General features: G+C 44.7%; 1 protein-coding gene across 6 annotated transcripts in view; it reads left to right on the top strand.

Annotated features, from left to right (window-relative positions):
• The window catches only part of CACNA1C (calcium voltage-gated channel subunit alpha1 C), a 780,229-nt gene that overhangs the window by 612,075 nt on the left and 151,548 nt on the right, over positions 1-16,606 (top strand). For all 6 annotated transcript variants that reach the window (XM_073621582.1, XM_073621580.1, XM_073621584.1 and 3 more), the window contains one exon: positions 16,180-16,271. In XM_073621582.1, the coding sequence (XP_073477683.1) occupies positions 16,180-16,271 (92 nt within the window). The remainder of the gene's footprint in view (positions 1-16,179; positions 16,272-16,606) is intronic.

Raw genomic sequence — 16,606 nt, 5'->3', positions numbered from 1 at the left:
ATCATCCTTGAGATGGTTCTACACCTTCATTTGAGTCCAGCTGTGTTTGATTATACTGATTGGACTTGATTAGGAAAGCCACCCACCTGTCTATATAAGACCTTACAGCTCACAGTGCATTTTAGAGCAAATGAGAATCATGAGGTCAAAGGAACTGCCTGAAGAGCTCAGAGACAGAATTGTGGCAAGGCACAGATCTGGCCAAGGTTACAGAAAAATTCCTGCTGCACTTAAGGTTCCTAAGAGCACAGTGGCCTCCATAATCCTTAAATGGAAGACGTTTGGGATGACCAGAACCCTTCCTAGAGCTGGCCGTCCGGCCAAACTGAGCTATCAGGGGAGAAGAGCCTTGGCGAGAGAGGTAAAGAAGAACCCAAACATCACTGTGACTGAGCTCCAGAGATGCAGTTGGGAGATGGGAGAAAGTTGTAGAAAGTCAACCATCACTGCAGCCCTCCACCAGTCGGGCTTTATGGCAGAATGGCCCGACGGAAGCCTCTCCTCAGTGCAAGACACATGAAAGCCCACATGTTTTTTGCTAAAAAACACCTGAGGGATTCCAAGATGGTGAGAAATAAGATTCTCTGGTCTGATGAGACCAAGATAGAACTTTTTGGCCTTAATTCTAAGCGGTATGTGTGGAGAAAACCAGGCACTGCTCATCACCTGTCCAATACAGTCCCAACAGTGAAGCATGGTGGTGGCAGCATCATGCTGTGGGGGTGTTTTTCAGGAGTGCTCAGGACCTCAGACTGGGCCGAAGGTTTACCTTCCAACAAGACAATGACCCTAAGCACACAGCTAAAATAATGAAGGAGTGGCTTCACAACAACTTGGTGACTGTTCTTGAATGGCCCAGCCAGAGCCCTGATTTAAACCCAATTGAGCAACTCTGGAGAGACCTAAAAATGGCTGTCCACCAACGTTTACCATCCAACCTGACAGAACTGGAGAGGATCTGCAAGCAGGAATGGATCCCCAAATCTAGCTGTGAAAAACTTGTTGCATCTTTCACAAAAAGACTCATGGCTGTATTAGATCAAAAGGGTGCTTCTACAAAATACTGAGCAAAGGGTCTGAATACTTAGGACCATGTGATATTTCAGTTTTTCTTTTTTAATAAATCTGCAAAAATGTCAACAAGTCTGTGTTTTTCTGTCAATATGGGGTGCTGTGTGTACATTAATGAGGAAAAAATGAACTTCAATGATTTTAGTAAATGGCTGCAATATAACAAAGAGTGAAAAATTTAAGGGGGTCTGAATGCTTTCCGTCCCCACTGTATGTCTTCCTCTGCTTCAATGCCTCCAAAACTGCCATAATCCTCCTGCTCCTCCCTCTCCTCTTGTGTGTTCTGTGGCGTCGCAAGAATGGTGTCTGCATAAAGCAGGTCTTGAGAGGAAAGGAACTCCTCCTTTTCCTCTTGCTGTTCTGCCTAGAGTGCCCTGTCCATAACACCTTGCAAAATCTGCTCCAGCAGGAACACAAGAGGGATTGTGTCACTGATGCATGCATGGTCATGGCTCACCATCCTTGTAGCCTTCTCAAATGGTGACAGTACAGTGCATGCCACTTTTATAAGCAGGCATTGGCGTGGGGGAAAAGAGCCAAGGTGCCCTGAGCCTGTCCTTGTGCCATACTCACACAGGTACTCGTTGATGTCCCTCTGCTGCATGTGCAGCTGCTGCAGCATTGCCAAAGTTGAGTTCCACCTGGTGGGCATGTCACAAATCAGGCAGTTTATGGGCAGGTGGAATTCCTGCTGCATGTCAGCCAACCGAACACTGGCTGCGTATGACCGCCTGAAATGGCTACAGACTCTTCTGGTCTGCTTTAGAAGATCTTGCAAACTTGGGTACCTGTTTAAGAAACACTGCACCACCAAATTTAGGACATTTTCCAGGCATGGCACATGTGTCAGCTTTCCCTGTCGAAGGGCAGACAGAAGGTTAGTGCCATTATCGCACACCACCATTCCTGGCTCAAGCCTCTAGACCTGCCCCTGCAGAGTTTAAAGAATCTCTGCTCTGGTGTAGCTGTTGACCCTTGACAGACCACTTGAAGCAATGCATGGCATCTTTTAGCCTGGCTCGTTGAATGGCCCCTTGAACGCTTTGGGGGTACTGGTGGTGAGCTGATAGATCTTGCTTCATCCCTGCCAGCTGTATGGAGACGTGGTGGAAAAGTAAGCTCCAGTACTAAGACCTGTCCTGCATCCTTCCTAGTTGCAAGCAGAGTTACCCAGTGTGCTGTGAACAAAATATATCGTCCCTGACCATGCTTGCTGGACCACGAATTAGCAGTAAGGTGGACCTTGTGACTGATTGCCTTGCCCAACGATGCCAAAACATTGCCTTCCACGTGATGGTACAGAGCTGGAATGGCCTTGCACAAAAAGAAATAGCAACTGGGAACCTGCCATTGTGGTACAGCACATTCTGCAAATTCACGTAAGGGGGCATAATCCACCAGACGGAAAGACAGGAGTTGTAAAGCCAGCAATTTCGACAAGCTGGAATTTAGACACTGGGCATGTGGGTCGCAGGGAGTGTATTTTTTTTTGAGGCAGAGAAATTTGCCTGCTATACTCTACAGCTGGTGGTATGCTGCTGGCAAATGTGTTGCAAGGACCTGTGACACCCTTTGCTTTACCATCATCCCTTTCAGTGGAGACTGCTGAGAGGTCATGAGATATAGCAGAGCAACACATGAGAGGTGAGAAGTGAGGAGGAGGAGAATTTGGTCCCTTGTGTGCGGCTTTCAGGTGCTCTTGCCAATGGGCTAAGTGGTGAGAGTTTAAATGCCTTATCAAGTATGTGGTACCCAAATGGCTTGTGTTTTTGCCACACTTGATCTGCTTGTGGCAGAGATTGAAAATTGCAACTGTGCAATCAGCTGCACATGAAAGGCCCACACAGCAGAGCTCTGGGAAGTGGGCCGGGAGATAAAAGCTCCACAATCGGATGGCATAGGGTGGCTGTGTCAAGGCCGGGACCAGCCCTTCTTTCTCTGAGCTGGCCACTCAGCTGTCAGCTAATTTCCATCTCCTATCTCTCCACAGTGACTCACCTGTTGATGATATCCTGCTCGTTAGTTCTGCCTACTTAAGCCATCCAGCCCAGATGATCTCTGCCTGCGCCTTGGTCAACATCACAGAGACTATCTCCTGCGTTCCTGTTAAAGACTTGCTTGGCTGACATTCCTTCTGGCTCCAGATCCTGCTTGCTGTTCCACTACGCTGTTTCCTGGCTTCCTGACTTTCTGGCTTGTCTGACTATCCGTTCCGGTTACCGAACTTTGGCTATGTTTTGACTATGTTTGTTCTATTTACTTTTATTATTAAACAAGTGTGATTTAACTGTACTTCTGTCTCAGTCTGATTCATGGTTTCTGACAGGCTGCTCTCTACTCTTCCATGATGCCTGCCTCTGGAGGACATCCTGCCTCGTTGGGGTTGTTTCACCACCTCACTTTCCTCCTCTGCTCTATCCGGCATCCAAGTCGTGTCAGTGACCTCTTCATCAGCATCCCATCCATTCTCTTTATCACTGGAGCCAATTTTTGCAATACGCTGAGGCTGGGGGAACAAGACTGCCAATTTGTTGTTTATCAGGGTTCTTCCCTTTCTGTTGGCTCATGTTAGTCTCTTCTTCTACCTCAGAACCAACATCTGAATCAAGTAATGTCTGTGCATCGTCAAGCAGCAAGTGACTGAAGCTGTGTTCAAATAATTCAGTTGACTCCGCCATGTATGATGCTGAGGCTATGGCAGGAGTAGCTGCGGACAAGGAGGCAGAAAAGCCGCTTTGGCAGCTGCAGTAGCCTGTGCACTAGTTCCAGATTGAAGGGTCATAGAAGATGATGAGGATGGTTTAGTAAGCCAGTCCACCACCTCCTTTACATGCTGTGGCTGGAAAGCACTGGCAACATCACTAAACAAATACAAAGTTGCCCTGCCTGAGGACGGACCACGTCCACATTTGCCTGTGGATACAGATGCTGCTGGCCCCCTAATAGTGGCATGGGAAGGTCTGTCTCTCCTTGTTGGCCTCCCAGACATGATGGGGGGGCTTATTGGCCAAAGTTTATAGATATTGGCAAATGTGTAATTGGATGCATTTTATTCACTGAAAAGTGGTGTTTGATGCACTTTAAATTGAGGACTGTCTGTAAAAAACTATAAAAACAAAACAAAAAAATATATATATATATGGGGGAACACCACCTTGCAGTCAAAAAAACTGCAGCTGACAATTTAAAAAAAAGGAGTCAGGAGGAGACAAAAAAAAAGCAGCAACCAGAAAAAAGGGGGTATACAGCAGCACTCTATACAGCACTAAATGTTATGTAAAGCTGTGTTAAACACTGCACTACACTGACACGCTATTCTCACACACTATACTAACAATAAACTAACACTCTGCACTCAAGAGTCACAATAAGTGAATTGTGAACACACTTTTGCCCCGTACACACGGTCGGACATTGATCAGACATTCCGACAACAAAATCCTCGGATTTTTTCCTACGGATGTTGGCTCAAACTTGTTTTGCCTACACACGGTCGCACAAAGTTGTCGGAATTTCCGATCGCCAAGAACGCGGTGACGTCAAGCACGTACGACGAGACTAGAAAAGGCCGGTTCAGAACCAAGCGCAGCACCCTTTTGGCTCCTTTTGCTAATCTCGTGTTAGTAAAAGTTTGGTGAGAGACGATTCGTGCTTTTTCAGACTCGTGGCTTTCAGATCGTTTTCTGCCGTTCAGTTTGTGCTTGTGGGTTTGTATCTGCTCTTCAGTGCGTGCAAGCAAGTTCCGCGTGACTTTAGTCACTGTATTCTTGTTCGTTCGTTACTGGTTTTCAGGTCGCTCTTCACAGGCCTTGCTGTTCTTCAGTGCGTTCTGTTACTTCATTCTGAGCAGCCGACCGTTTTCTAGCCATGTTTCGTATGCGTACTCCTCGTAGAGTTCGTGCTGTGCGGGGGCTTGGTGTTGGGGTCCTGACCTTGACACAAGTCCAGTCCATGAACAGGGTGGGGAGGAGTTCATGGACCAAGAATTGGTTGCTTCAGCGTGACCAGTTCTCTCATATGCCTTTGCTCCATGAGATCCGTGAGAATAATCCTGATGATTTCAGGAATTTTCTCAGGATGACGGACCCCGTGTTTCACCGTCTGTTGGCTTCGCTGACCCCCTATATCAGCAGGCAGGATACCTGCATGAGGCAAGCCATCACTCCGGAGCAGAGGTTGGTCGCTACCTTGCGGTATTTGGCCACAGGGAGAAGCCTGCAGGACCTCAAGTTCTCGACAGGCATCTCCCCCCAGGCTCTGGGGATTATTATCCCAGAGACCTGTTCTGCCATCATCCAGGTCCTACAGAAGGAGTATATGAAGGTAAGATTTTTATCCTTTTATATCACATTTTATTGTATTGAATGTTTGATAATATATTGTATTTCTTTCCTCATTCCCTAATTACCATGATTGGAATATGCTGTGAATGTCCCCTTTGTCCTCATGCATGCTGGATTTTTATGTAATTATTATTTTATGTCCTTCATACATATTTGCCCTTCAATAACCTCCCCAGCATGGTGTCTCCTGCCCTATATTCACCTCATGTAGTCACTTAACAATGTATTTTATCAGCTCCATAGTAGTGCTTTACCCCAAACACCCCCTAAAATGTTTGGAAATGTTATTTTGGATTTAAATTCAGGCAGAGGGCCAGAGGCTTTTTTTTGTGGTGTCCCCAAATTTTTTGTAACCCTCCCTCCCCCAACTGCTAAGTCAGCTGATTCCAATTCTCTATCCTCAATCATCTATCTGCTGACTTTGCCAAACCCATACACACTATACCCACCCCTTTAGTGCTCAGATTTATGGATGAATTCCCCAAAGCATGTAGTGCAAGGGCCTGCCTGTATACTTTACAATGGTACTGTTTAAAGTTCTTGTATCCTATTATTATCTTGATAGGTAATAGCAGAATGTCCAAATGTGCTCAAATGTGTACAGTGTGTATTTATATCTTTGTATTATGACACTTCTTACCTGTCCAGTGGGCTGCCAATAGTGTAACTAAGGAGGGGCTGTTCCAAGTAATACCCTGTATTTAGGCATTCATCTCTCAATGAAGTGAAGAGGGTTACCTGTCCAAGAGTTCCTCCCCCCTATAATGTTAGAAATGGCCCATGAGAGGGGGGGGGGGGGGAATATGATAGGTGTACCTTATACTTTGTTGTTGTTAAATTCCCCTTAATAAATGCTATCTGGAGGTTGACCCATAATGTTTGTGTCTAATCTGCTTGCCAGGTTTCTGTGAAAAAATAGTAATGTTTATTGTTTTTTCCTCAACAGTTTCCTTCAACGCCACAGGAATGGCAGACTGTGGCCTCCCACTTTGCCCAGCGGTGGGACTTTCCTAACTGCGGAGGGGCAATTGATGGGAAACACGTCCACATCGTCCCACCACCCAACTCGGGGTCGTACTATTATAATTACAAGGGGTTTAATAGTATAGTGATGTTGGCGGTGGTGTCGGCTAATTACGACTTCTTGTATGTGGACGTGGGGAAGAATTGCCGGATGTCCGATGGTGGAGTGATCGCCCAGACGGAGTTCTACAGGCGTCTCCAGAATGGCAGCTTGGACTTGCCACCTCCAGAGGACAATGTTGAAGGTCTCCCATTTGTGTTTGTTGCTGATGAAGCATTTGCGCTGGGGGACCACCTGATGCGGCCATTCCCGATGAGGACCCTCACCCCGGAACAGAGGGTTTTTAATTACCGGCTGGCCAGAGCCCGAAGAGTGGTGGAGAACACATTTGGAATCCTGGCCAGCCGGTTCCGACTATTTCTGACACCCATCCATATGGCGGAGTATAAACTGAACCATATTATACTGGCGTGCTGTGTTCTCCATAATTTTTTAAGAAAACATTCAGCCAACTATGCTGGCTCAGTTGGGCCTGAGGCCGGAATACCAAATACATCAACAATGACGGCACTTGAAAGTGGCCGTCCTGGCTTGCCCTCCCTGAGTGCCCGTGATGTCCGGTTACGATACCTGGAGTTCTTTGCGGGTAGGGGGGCTATCAATATGCCAGACAATCTGTGACACCTTTTTCAAATAAAAAACAACCAAAAGCAATTCTTGGTGGACATTTACTGCTTGTGTTTGTTTGAGCTGACCCTGACAGAAATGTGTTGAGTGCAGAAAATGTCGTGATTGGGTAACCTTATAAAGAATAGTGTTGGCTGGTACTTCCTAAATGCAAAAACACATTTCACTACAAGTGCACTTGCAACTGCACTGAACCTGCACTTGTAGTGCAAAGTGTATTTGCCCTTAGGAAATAACCCCCATTTGTGCATAAAACAGCAATTACATCACCCCAAAAGTGTTGTAGTGTTGAGACAATAATCCACACATTCTTAAATAAGGCACTTTTTTATACCTGCACAATCACATGTGCATTTACCAAAGGTTTTTAAAACAAACCAACATGTTTGTTGTATAAAATGTTTGCAGTAGCATTATGAAAAATCAAAATATCCATTTCAGATAAAACAGGCCTGTGTAAAACCAACAAGAAAGCCAAAAAACTAGAACTTACAAAGTTCACATTAGGTAAAACCTGAAGGCTATATCAGACATCAGTATTTAGGAACTGGGTTTGATCTAGCGTTCAGATGGGGGCAAATCACCCCTGGAAAAGCCAAATTTGGAAGATGCACACCAATTTACGAATGGCAACATGTGCTATCTGCCATCAGGGGGGATCAAGGGACGTGTTTTGGGGGAGCAAGCCCTTCCTCAATGCGACTTTATAATTGAGGAAGGGGTTGCCCCCCCAAAACGCGTCCATTGATCTCCCGTGATGGCAGATAGCACATGTTGGCACACTGTGTGCATCCTCCAAATTTGGCTTTTCGAAACATTGTAAAAATTTAATTAACATAAAACAGGTGATTTTGTGGGGTTTAAATTCGCCCCAAAACATCAATGATGTTATTATTTTTTTTAATAACATCAGTGATTTGTTGCTGGATGTTTTGCAATTGGAGATTACATCCCATGATCTCCCCTATCAGTATCTGGGCACTTTCTGATGTAAAGCGTTCTGGATCCCGATCACCTAAAAAGAGATAAAGAACAAAAAAAACAGGTCTCAAAAATCTGCCACCATCCATCTCTTTTACCTGAGCCTGTGGTCGCAGACACTCACCTGTTGTGGTGCCAATCTCCACCACGTCTTCTTCTTCCTCCTGCTCTTCTTCCTGTGTTTGGGGTATTTCCCCTTCTTCCAGAGGGGGGGGGCTCTGGTCTCCTGGGATGAGGGGTGTCCGAGTCTTTTCTCCCCTATGTAAAACAAAAATGGTATACTTAGCACACAGATATTTGATGGCAGAACTCTAGAAATAGGAAACATTGCTTGGAAGTGGGGTACAATTTTCTATGTTAGCCGAGTTCAAAGATGTATTTTTTTTATTGCCCTTTGTCAAGCTGCAATACTTTACCTGTTTGGTACAAGCTTCACAGATGGAGACCCCCCCCTATAGTATACACTGGAGCACCTGTGTGCCCCCCCTAATAAAAATGGTGTTCTTGTGTCCCACACTAGTGCTCCAGTGTCCAGATGTGAAAACAGCTGCTCAGTGTCCTCTCCTTACACACAATCTAGTTTGCATTTCATTCTAGTAACAAATCCATCTACACAAACAAATATTTGGCATCCAAGTAGGCCCAAAAAAAATGTGTGAAAATGCATATGGCCTAAACAATGGTGTTCTAGAGGCCGAAAGAAAAAATGTTTGATACGAACGAATAATGGGCCCATGAACATTAAAGTTGACCTTTTAAACGTTACAATTACTAAAAGCATATGGAGCAGAACGAACGGAATAAAGACAGAAAGAATATGAACACAGCACAACTACTTACTTTTTTGCAGCACTCTCCGGATCTTTCGGTACTGCTCCGGCTCTCTCAACTTCAGGTCCGACCACCGCTTCCTGAGCTGATCTTTAGACCTTCGTACCCCGAAATTCCTCTCCAGACTCCGGACCACTTTACCAATGATTTTTGCCTTTCGGATGTTGGGGTTGGGGTAAGGCCCATATTTTCCGTCATAGTCGGACTTCTTCATGATGTCGACCATCTCCAACATCTCCCCAAACGACATATTTGTGGCCTTAAAACGTCTCCTTCTGGATCGGGACGTGTCCGGATCCGGGCTTTCCTCCTCCTCCTCGTTGTTCGAATTATCACGCACCTGGTGTAACTCCGCCATCATGCTCTTCCCCCACTGCGCCGAACGAAAAGGGGCGGGGAATAGAATAGAAAGAACGTCAGGGGCGGGCAGAGTTACACACATGCGCAGTGTGTATAAAGCGTAACACGCGTGCGTATTACGTACGATCTGTGAGCGGAGGAAGGAGCATTGGACGCGCCGATCGTAAGAACGAAGGTAAGAGACAAACTTGGGCCTATACTGCTTCTAGATTGAGGCCTATATTGTAACAAGATTAGGAGAGTTTTGTCTGACATTAGGCTTTGTCTTGTGTTGTGTCTTGCAGTGAACATGGATATCTTAATGAGAGATACTAACTTCATGTCACTATTCATTGATATGCTAAGGGAGCAGCCCTGTCTGTGGGAGATTACCCACCCCCATTTCAAGAACCAAGCAAAGAGGAAGGCAGCACTGGAGCAATTGTGTGAAATTGTGAAGCAGGTGATCCCCACGGCAGACATCACCTATTTAAAGATATTAATTGGTTGCCTGAGGAGCACATATCTAAGGGAGCGCAAGAAAGTCCTGGATTCACAGAGATCCGGAGCAGCAGATGACATCTATGTCCCCAGGATGTTGTACTATGACAGGCTGCATTTTCTGGCAGGCCAGACTGAACCCAGGCCATCCCTCTCCAGTCTTCCTTCCACGCTTCCTTCCCCCCCGGCTGAGGCTTCTGACGCCCAACCTGGGCCTTCCAGGCCATATGTGGAGGAGCCCAGATTGAGCCAGGTATAGCATTCCTCTAAATATTTCTGCTTGTCCAATCAATGATGTTAACTAGATGTTAGTTTGGAGTACTAATTTATGATTGTGATTGATGATGCAAAAACTAAAACTATGTCCCTTTTTCATACACAGGGAAGTCTCAGCCAGGAGGTGGCTGATCTGCAGGTCCCTCCACCCCCCCTGAAAACAGAAAGTGGCAGCAGGAGGAGTAGCCTAGAGGAGGCGGCTATCAGATTTTTTTGGAGGGCTACAGAGGTCCTGGGAGCACCACAGACCAGGGAGGAGAATATTGCTGCATTCATTGCCTATAAAATGCAGAGGATGGAGGAGGGCCAACAAGCCATGTGTCAGGCCCTCATATCAGAGGCTCTGGCGAAAGGTGTGAGGGGCCAACTTACACCTCACACACAGCTTTGGGATGGTCCTCCTCCTCCTCCTGCAGGTCCTCCTCCTCCTCCCTCTCCTCCAGGGCCTCCCAGTCCTCCTCCAGGTCCTCCCAGTCCTCCTCCTCCTCCAGGTCCTCCTCCTCCTCCTGCCACATCTCCAACAGCACAGCCACAGCCCGGAAGGAAGTGTGAAAGGAAGACCAGAGAGTGATTGCCCTGGATCCAGTCTGGTCGGCCAAAAGATGCAGCCTCTTGTGGTACCACAGCCTGGGGACACAGATGTCATCTGCTGCTATCCGAGTCTCTGTGAATCCCGGACCAGACTGCACTCCCTTACATATGGACTCCTCAGGCCACCAATTTTGAGGTTTAAGAATTGATGTCTGCCGTGGGGGTCCCAGGCTTCGCTAATTTCTCCTGTTGATCCAGTGTTGCCTTCCTCTTTGTTTGGTTCTGAGCCCTTAATAAAGGATTTTTGTTTTGAATTATACTCTCCTATGTGTTTTACTTCAAAAATGACAGTTTGTTTGTGAGGATTCAGGTACATTTCAAATATACAATGTGAAATGAACAAGGGACACCAACAACAAAAAATCTCATGGAGATTAAATAATAAAAGATATCAATGGTGTTGTGGTAACTTGCCACACAAAACACACACAAAAATATTCTGGAGTAAAAATAAAAATAACATTGAACAAAGATCAGCCTTGGAAAAAATCCAAACATTAAAGAAAAAAAAAGGCTTAAAAAGAAAAAAATAAAAACATAAAAAATATAAAACTGTCAGATGTGACAACTAATAACAATATATTGAGGGAATCCCACTAAAAAAACACAAATAAAACTTTGTGAGAAGTGTGTGTGAATATGAGCAGCAAAACGACTTAATTCTTGTCACATTATAAAGAAGAAGAGAGTGCGCTGTATTAAACCATTTTTAACATTGCAAAGTGACGAAAGTGCTGTATCAATTGCGAACGCTAAGTTTACCAGAACGAGCTGTCCCGTGTCGGAATTTCTTCTGAGCATGCGTGGCACTTTGTGCGTCGGAACAGGCCACACACGGTCGGAATTGACGCGATCGGATTTTGTTGTCGGAAAATTTTATCTCCTGCTGTCCAACTTTGTGTGTCGGAAAATCCGATGGAAAATGTCCGATGGAGCCCACACACGGTCGGAATTTCCGACAACACGCTCCGATCGGACATTTTCCATCGGAAAATCCGACCGTGTGTACGGGGCATAACTGCTACCCTGTTTCCCCGAAAATAAGACCTAGCGTGATTGTCAGTGATGGCTGCAATATAAGCCCTACCCCCCAAATAAGCCCTACCCTGTTTCCCCGAAAATAAGCCCTACCCTGAAAATAAGACCTACAAGGGCTTTAACTAGGGCTTATTTGGGGGGTAGGTCTTATATTGCAGCCATCACCGACAATCATGCTAGGTCTTATTTTCGGGGAAACAGGGTAGTAGCAAAACGAGCCCTGCTCTTTCTATCTCCACTCGAACACACTACAAGAGCTGGCTATGGTAAGTTAGCTTGTATAGTGTGAGGTGGGACTATGAGTACTGAGCCATGATTGGAGAAAGTAATCATCACATCCAATCAGGGATCTGACAGTGCTAATTGGCCAGCGGTCAGGTGCAAGGCTTTATCCAATTAGGGCCCTAGAATGCATTGTAAAGCGTACAGTGCATTGTGGGGCACTCGGCGGGTGAACATACCGCCGGGCTATCCGCAAATTCAGATGTTCCCCCGAACGGTCAAAGTTTAGGCCGAACTTACAGTAGCTCACAAAAGTGAGTACACCCCTCACGGTTTTGTAAATATTTTATTCTATCTTTTCATGTGACAACACTGAAGAAATGACACTTTTCTATAATGTAAAGTAGTGAGTGTACAGCTTGTATAACAGTGTAGATTTGCTGTCCCCTCAAAATAACTCAACATGCAGCCATTAATGTCTAAACCGCTGACAACAAAAGTGAGTACACTATATGTAGAAGTATAAATCAGCGCGAATACGTATAACAATGCTCAGCAGCTGAACACCAGGGTCAACAATCAAATCCCTAGAATAAATGTATAAGCAGATGGTGCAACGCTAAATAAGGACAAAAAAATAAATAAATAAACATACAAAATAACATGCAATCGGAGAATGTACGATGTATGTCATAAAATGAATAATACAAGTATAATATGACTACGTGCTGTGATTGTGTCAGTTTCCACAGAACACAATAAAAGTAAAATCTCTCAAGTTCAAAACAGCACAGAAAGTCCATGAGTGCAGTGGCATATGGAACAGAGAATAATGGCAAAGATAGTGCTCTCCGTATAATCAATTTTATTTAAAAAGATACACTCACATATAAAGCACTTAACCAGTGCAAATAAGCAGGCTAGAGCGATGATGTGTAAACACAACTCTCTGAGGATGCGCAATGGCCGCGGGTGACGTCACGTTCTGGACGCGTTGCGTCCCAGTGGGCGGGGACTTCAGTAGAGTTGCTATATCATCCCTTTAATCCAGGACGCTGGATTAAAGGGATGATATAGCAACTCTACTGAAGTCCCCGCCCACTGGGACACAACGCGTCCAGAACGTGACGTCACCCGCGGCCATTGCGCATCCTCAGAGAGTTGTGTTTACACATCATCGCTCTAGCCTGCTTATTTGCGCTGGTTAATTGCTTTATATGTGAGTGTATCTTTTTAAATAAAATTGATTATACGGAGAGCACTATCTTTGCCATTATTCTCTGTTCCATAAGCCACTGCACTATCCGAGAGTGTCCTGATCCAGCCTTATGACGGAAGTTTTGAACGCTGAACCGCTGTGCTCCATACCTGTATGACCCATAAGGAAATGCCTATTATGACCCTCTATAATTAAAGGGTCCTCGTTGTCAGGTGAGAGGCCATTTTGAATAATGGTGGTGGGCACGTCGATTTGTCACCTTTTCCGGCATGCTGTTTGATTACACACGATTGTTTGGATTCACTGGATGACTCATGGACTTTCTGTGGAAACTGACACAATCACAGCACGTAGTCATATTATACTTGTATTATTCATTTTATGACATACATCGTACATTCTCCGCATTGCATGTTATTTTGTATGTTTATTTTTATTTTTTGTCCTTATTTAGCGCTGCACCATCTGCTTATACAAAAGTGAGTACACCCCTAAGTCAAAAAGTCCAAATTGGACCCAAAGAGCTTCACAGGTTGCCACTGGAGTGCCCTTCAACTCCTCCATGAGTTAGAGACTTTGCACTGCTCCACCTTCCCCTTGAGGATGCCCCACAGATGCTCAATAGGCTTTAGGTCTGGAGACATGCTTGGCCAGTCCACCACCTTTACCCTCAGCTTCTTTAGCAAGGCAGTGGTCATCTTGGAGGTGTGTTTGGGGTGGTTATCATGTTGGAATACTGCCCTGCGGCCCAGTCTCTGAGGGGAGGGGATCATGCTCTGCTTCAGTATGTCACAGTACATGTTGGCAGTCATGGTTCCCTCAATGAACTGTAGCTCCCCAGTGCTGGCAGCACTCATGCAGCCCCAGACCATGACACTCCCACCACCATGCTTGACTGTAGGCAGAACATACTTGTCTTTGTACTCCTCACCTGGTTGCCGCCACACACGCTTGACACCATCTGAACCACATAAGTTTATCTTGGTCTCATCAGACCACAGGACATGGTTCCAGTAATCCATGTTCTCAGTCTGCTTGTCTTCAGCAAACTGTTTGCGGGCTTTCTTGTGCATCATCTTTAGAAGAGGCTTCCTTTTGGGACGACAGCCATGCAGACCAATTTGATGCAGTGTGCGGAGTATGGTCTGAGCACTGACAGGCTGACCCCCCACGCCTTCAACCTCTGGAGCAATGCTGGCATCACTCATACGTCTATTTCCCAACGACAACCTCTGGATATGATGCTGAGTATGTGCACTCAACTTCTTTGGTCGACCAAGGCAAGGCCTGTTCTGAGTGGAACCTGTGTTGTTAAACCACTGTATGGCTTTGGCCACCATGCTGCAGCTCAGTTTCAGAGTCTTGGCAATCTTCTCATAGCCTAAACCATCATTATGTAGAGCAACAATTCTTTTTTTCAGATCCTCAGAGAGTTCTTTGCCATGAGGTGCCATGTTCAACTTCCAGTGACCAGTATGAGAGAGTGAGAGTGATAACACCAAACCTTGTAACACTAACGAGTCACATGACACCGGGGAGGGAAAATGGCTAATTGGGCCCAATTTGGACATTTTCACTTAGGGGTGTACTCACTTTTGTTGCCAGCGGTTTAGACTTTAATGGCTGTGTGTTGCGTTATTTTGAGTGGACAGCAAATTTACACCGTTATACAAGCTGTACACTTACTACTTTACATTGTAGCAAAGTGTCATTTCTTCAGTGTTGTCACATGAAAAGATAGAATAAAATATTTACAAAAATGTGAGGGGTGTACTCACTTTTGTGAGATACTGTATGCTCGACTCGAACTGTTCGCCCATCTCTATGCACGGTGATACCTGAGATGTGTGGTGCGATTGCTAGTTATGTACTGACGTGGGACCGGCGCATACATTCGCCTTTTTTTTTTTATTATTATTTATTTTATTTTTTCATTTTTACACTGTACCTTTAATTTTTTTTTTAATTACTTTTATTGTTCTCACAAGGAATGTAAATATCCTTTGTGATATCAATGGGCAGTGAAAGGTCCTCTTTACTGAGACGTCTGGGGTCTATTAGACCCCATATCTCTCCTCTACCCTTAAAAGATTTGGATCATACCAAGATCAGTATGATCCAATGCTTTTTTTCAACCAGTAGTTGTTTGTTTACAACTGGCGAAACCGGAAGTGACAAAATATTTTTCGCTTCCGGTTTCTTAGACCACAGAGCTGATCGAGCCGCTCTATGGTCAGCCGTCCCGGAAGGGTTGGGACAGCCCAGAAAGGCGATGGAAGGGGGGGGATCACCCCCTCCTGCCACTTGTAATAGCAATCCAGCGGCTATTTGGCTGCTAGGATTGCTTTTAAATTAAAGTGCTCCGCTGGCCAAAAAACAAAACAAAACTAGGATGATGCCTGTAGCTACAGGCATCATCCTGGTATAACCACTGAAAGTCCCTTGACGTATGGGTACATTGCGGGGCGTCAAGTGGTTAAAGCCTCTTAAAAATTTTGGTTACCTAAGTTCTTCATTGTTTCATGGGCATGCGCAACTTTAAGGCTTGATATGGTTGGTATCTATTTATTCAGTGCAGCCTCATCTTTTATATTTTACAGAAATTGGGTAAAATAGCATATTTTTGTGTACTCTATAATTAACTTCAGTGTATTTTTTGTATTGAAAGTTTGCCCTTAATAAACTGTTGCACTAATATTTAGGGTTTTAGATCATTTTCTAGTTAAAATGTTTTTTAAAACGTGTGCAAAAAATGCAAAATAACTATCAGTGAAAGGGTTAAACTCAAAACGTTCCACATTGATTCTTCCCAACAAACCACTCTCTTTTCTTCTCTGTATTGTTTATTCTTTTCTCTCTGCTCTCTCTCTCTTTCTCCTACTCCCTGTCTGTTTCTGTTCTCTTCATTTGTTTCATTTTTCTCTTAACAGTTTATATTAATTTTGCAGCTGTCCTGGGGGCACACATCAAAAATCATTTTGACTAATGAATGCAATTTTTGAATTCTGTCCCCTGTATGGCAGACATCTGAAGATTTGCATTTTTTTCCTTCACAGGTTTTTGGGAAAATAGCTCTTAACGACACAACGGAAATTAACAGAAACAATAATTTTCAGACCTTCCCTCAAGCTGTTCTGCTGCTCTTCAGGTGAGTAGTGCTGCAGATGACAAATTTGCAGTTCTAGAATGTTTTATTTATAGTGTCAGGTGTTTTATGGGGTCACTACAATTTTTAGATTTTACAATCTCTGTATTGCACAGATATGTAGAAAGCCAACGTATATCTAAATACTTACTGTACTGGCTTTATAAATAGATGTGTCTTCATTATCCCCCTTTGTGTATTTTGTATGAAATTCTTCATGACAAATGAAAATACTCACCAATGTTAATTGCCATGTAAATTGCCCCTTCTCTGAGGCAAAGTAATCAGCGCTTAGTTTGTGTTGGCCACTTTGTAGCATACTCTTTTCTTGTAAAACA

Source organism: Aquarana catesbeiana, linkage group LG03 (assembly GCF_042186555.1).
Source record: "Aquarana catesbeiana isolate 2022-GZ linkage group LG03, ASM4218655v1, whole genome shotgun sequence".
Taxonomy (NCBI): Eukaryota; Metazoa; Chordata; class Amphibia; order Anura; family Ranidae; genus Aquarana; species Aquarana catesbeiana.
The sequence above is the reverse complement of the archived record's forward strand: the minus strand, read 5'-3'. Positions and strand labels throughout refer to the sequence as shown.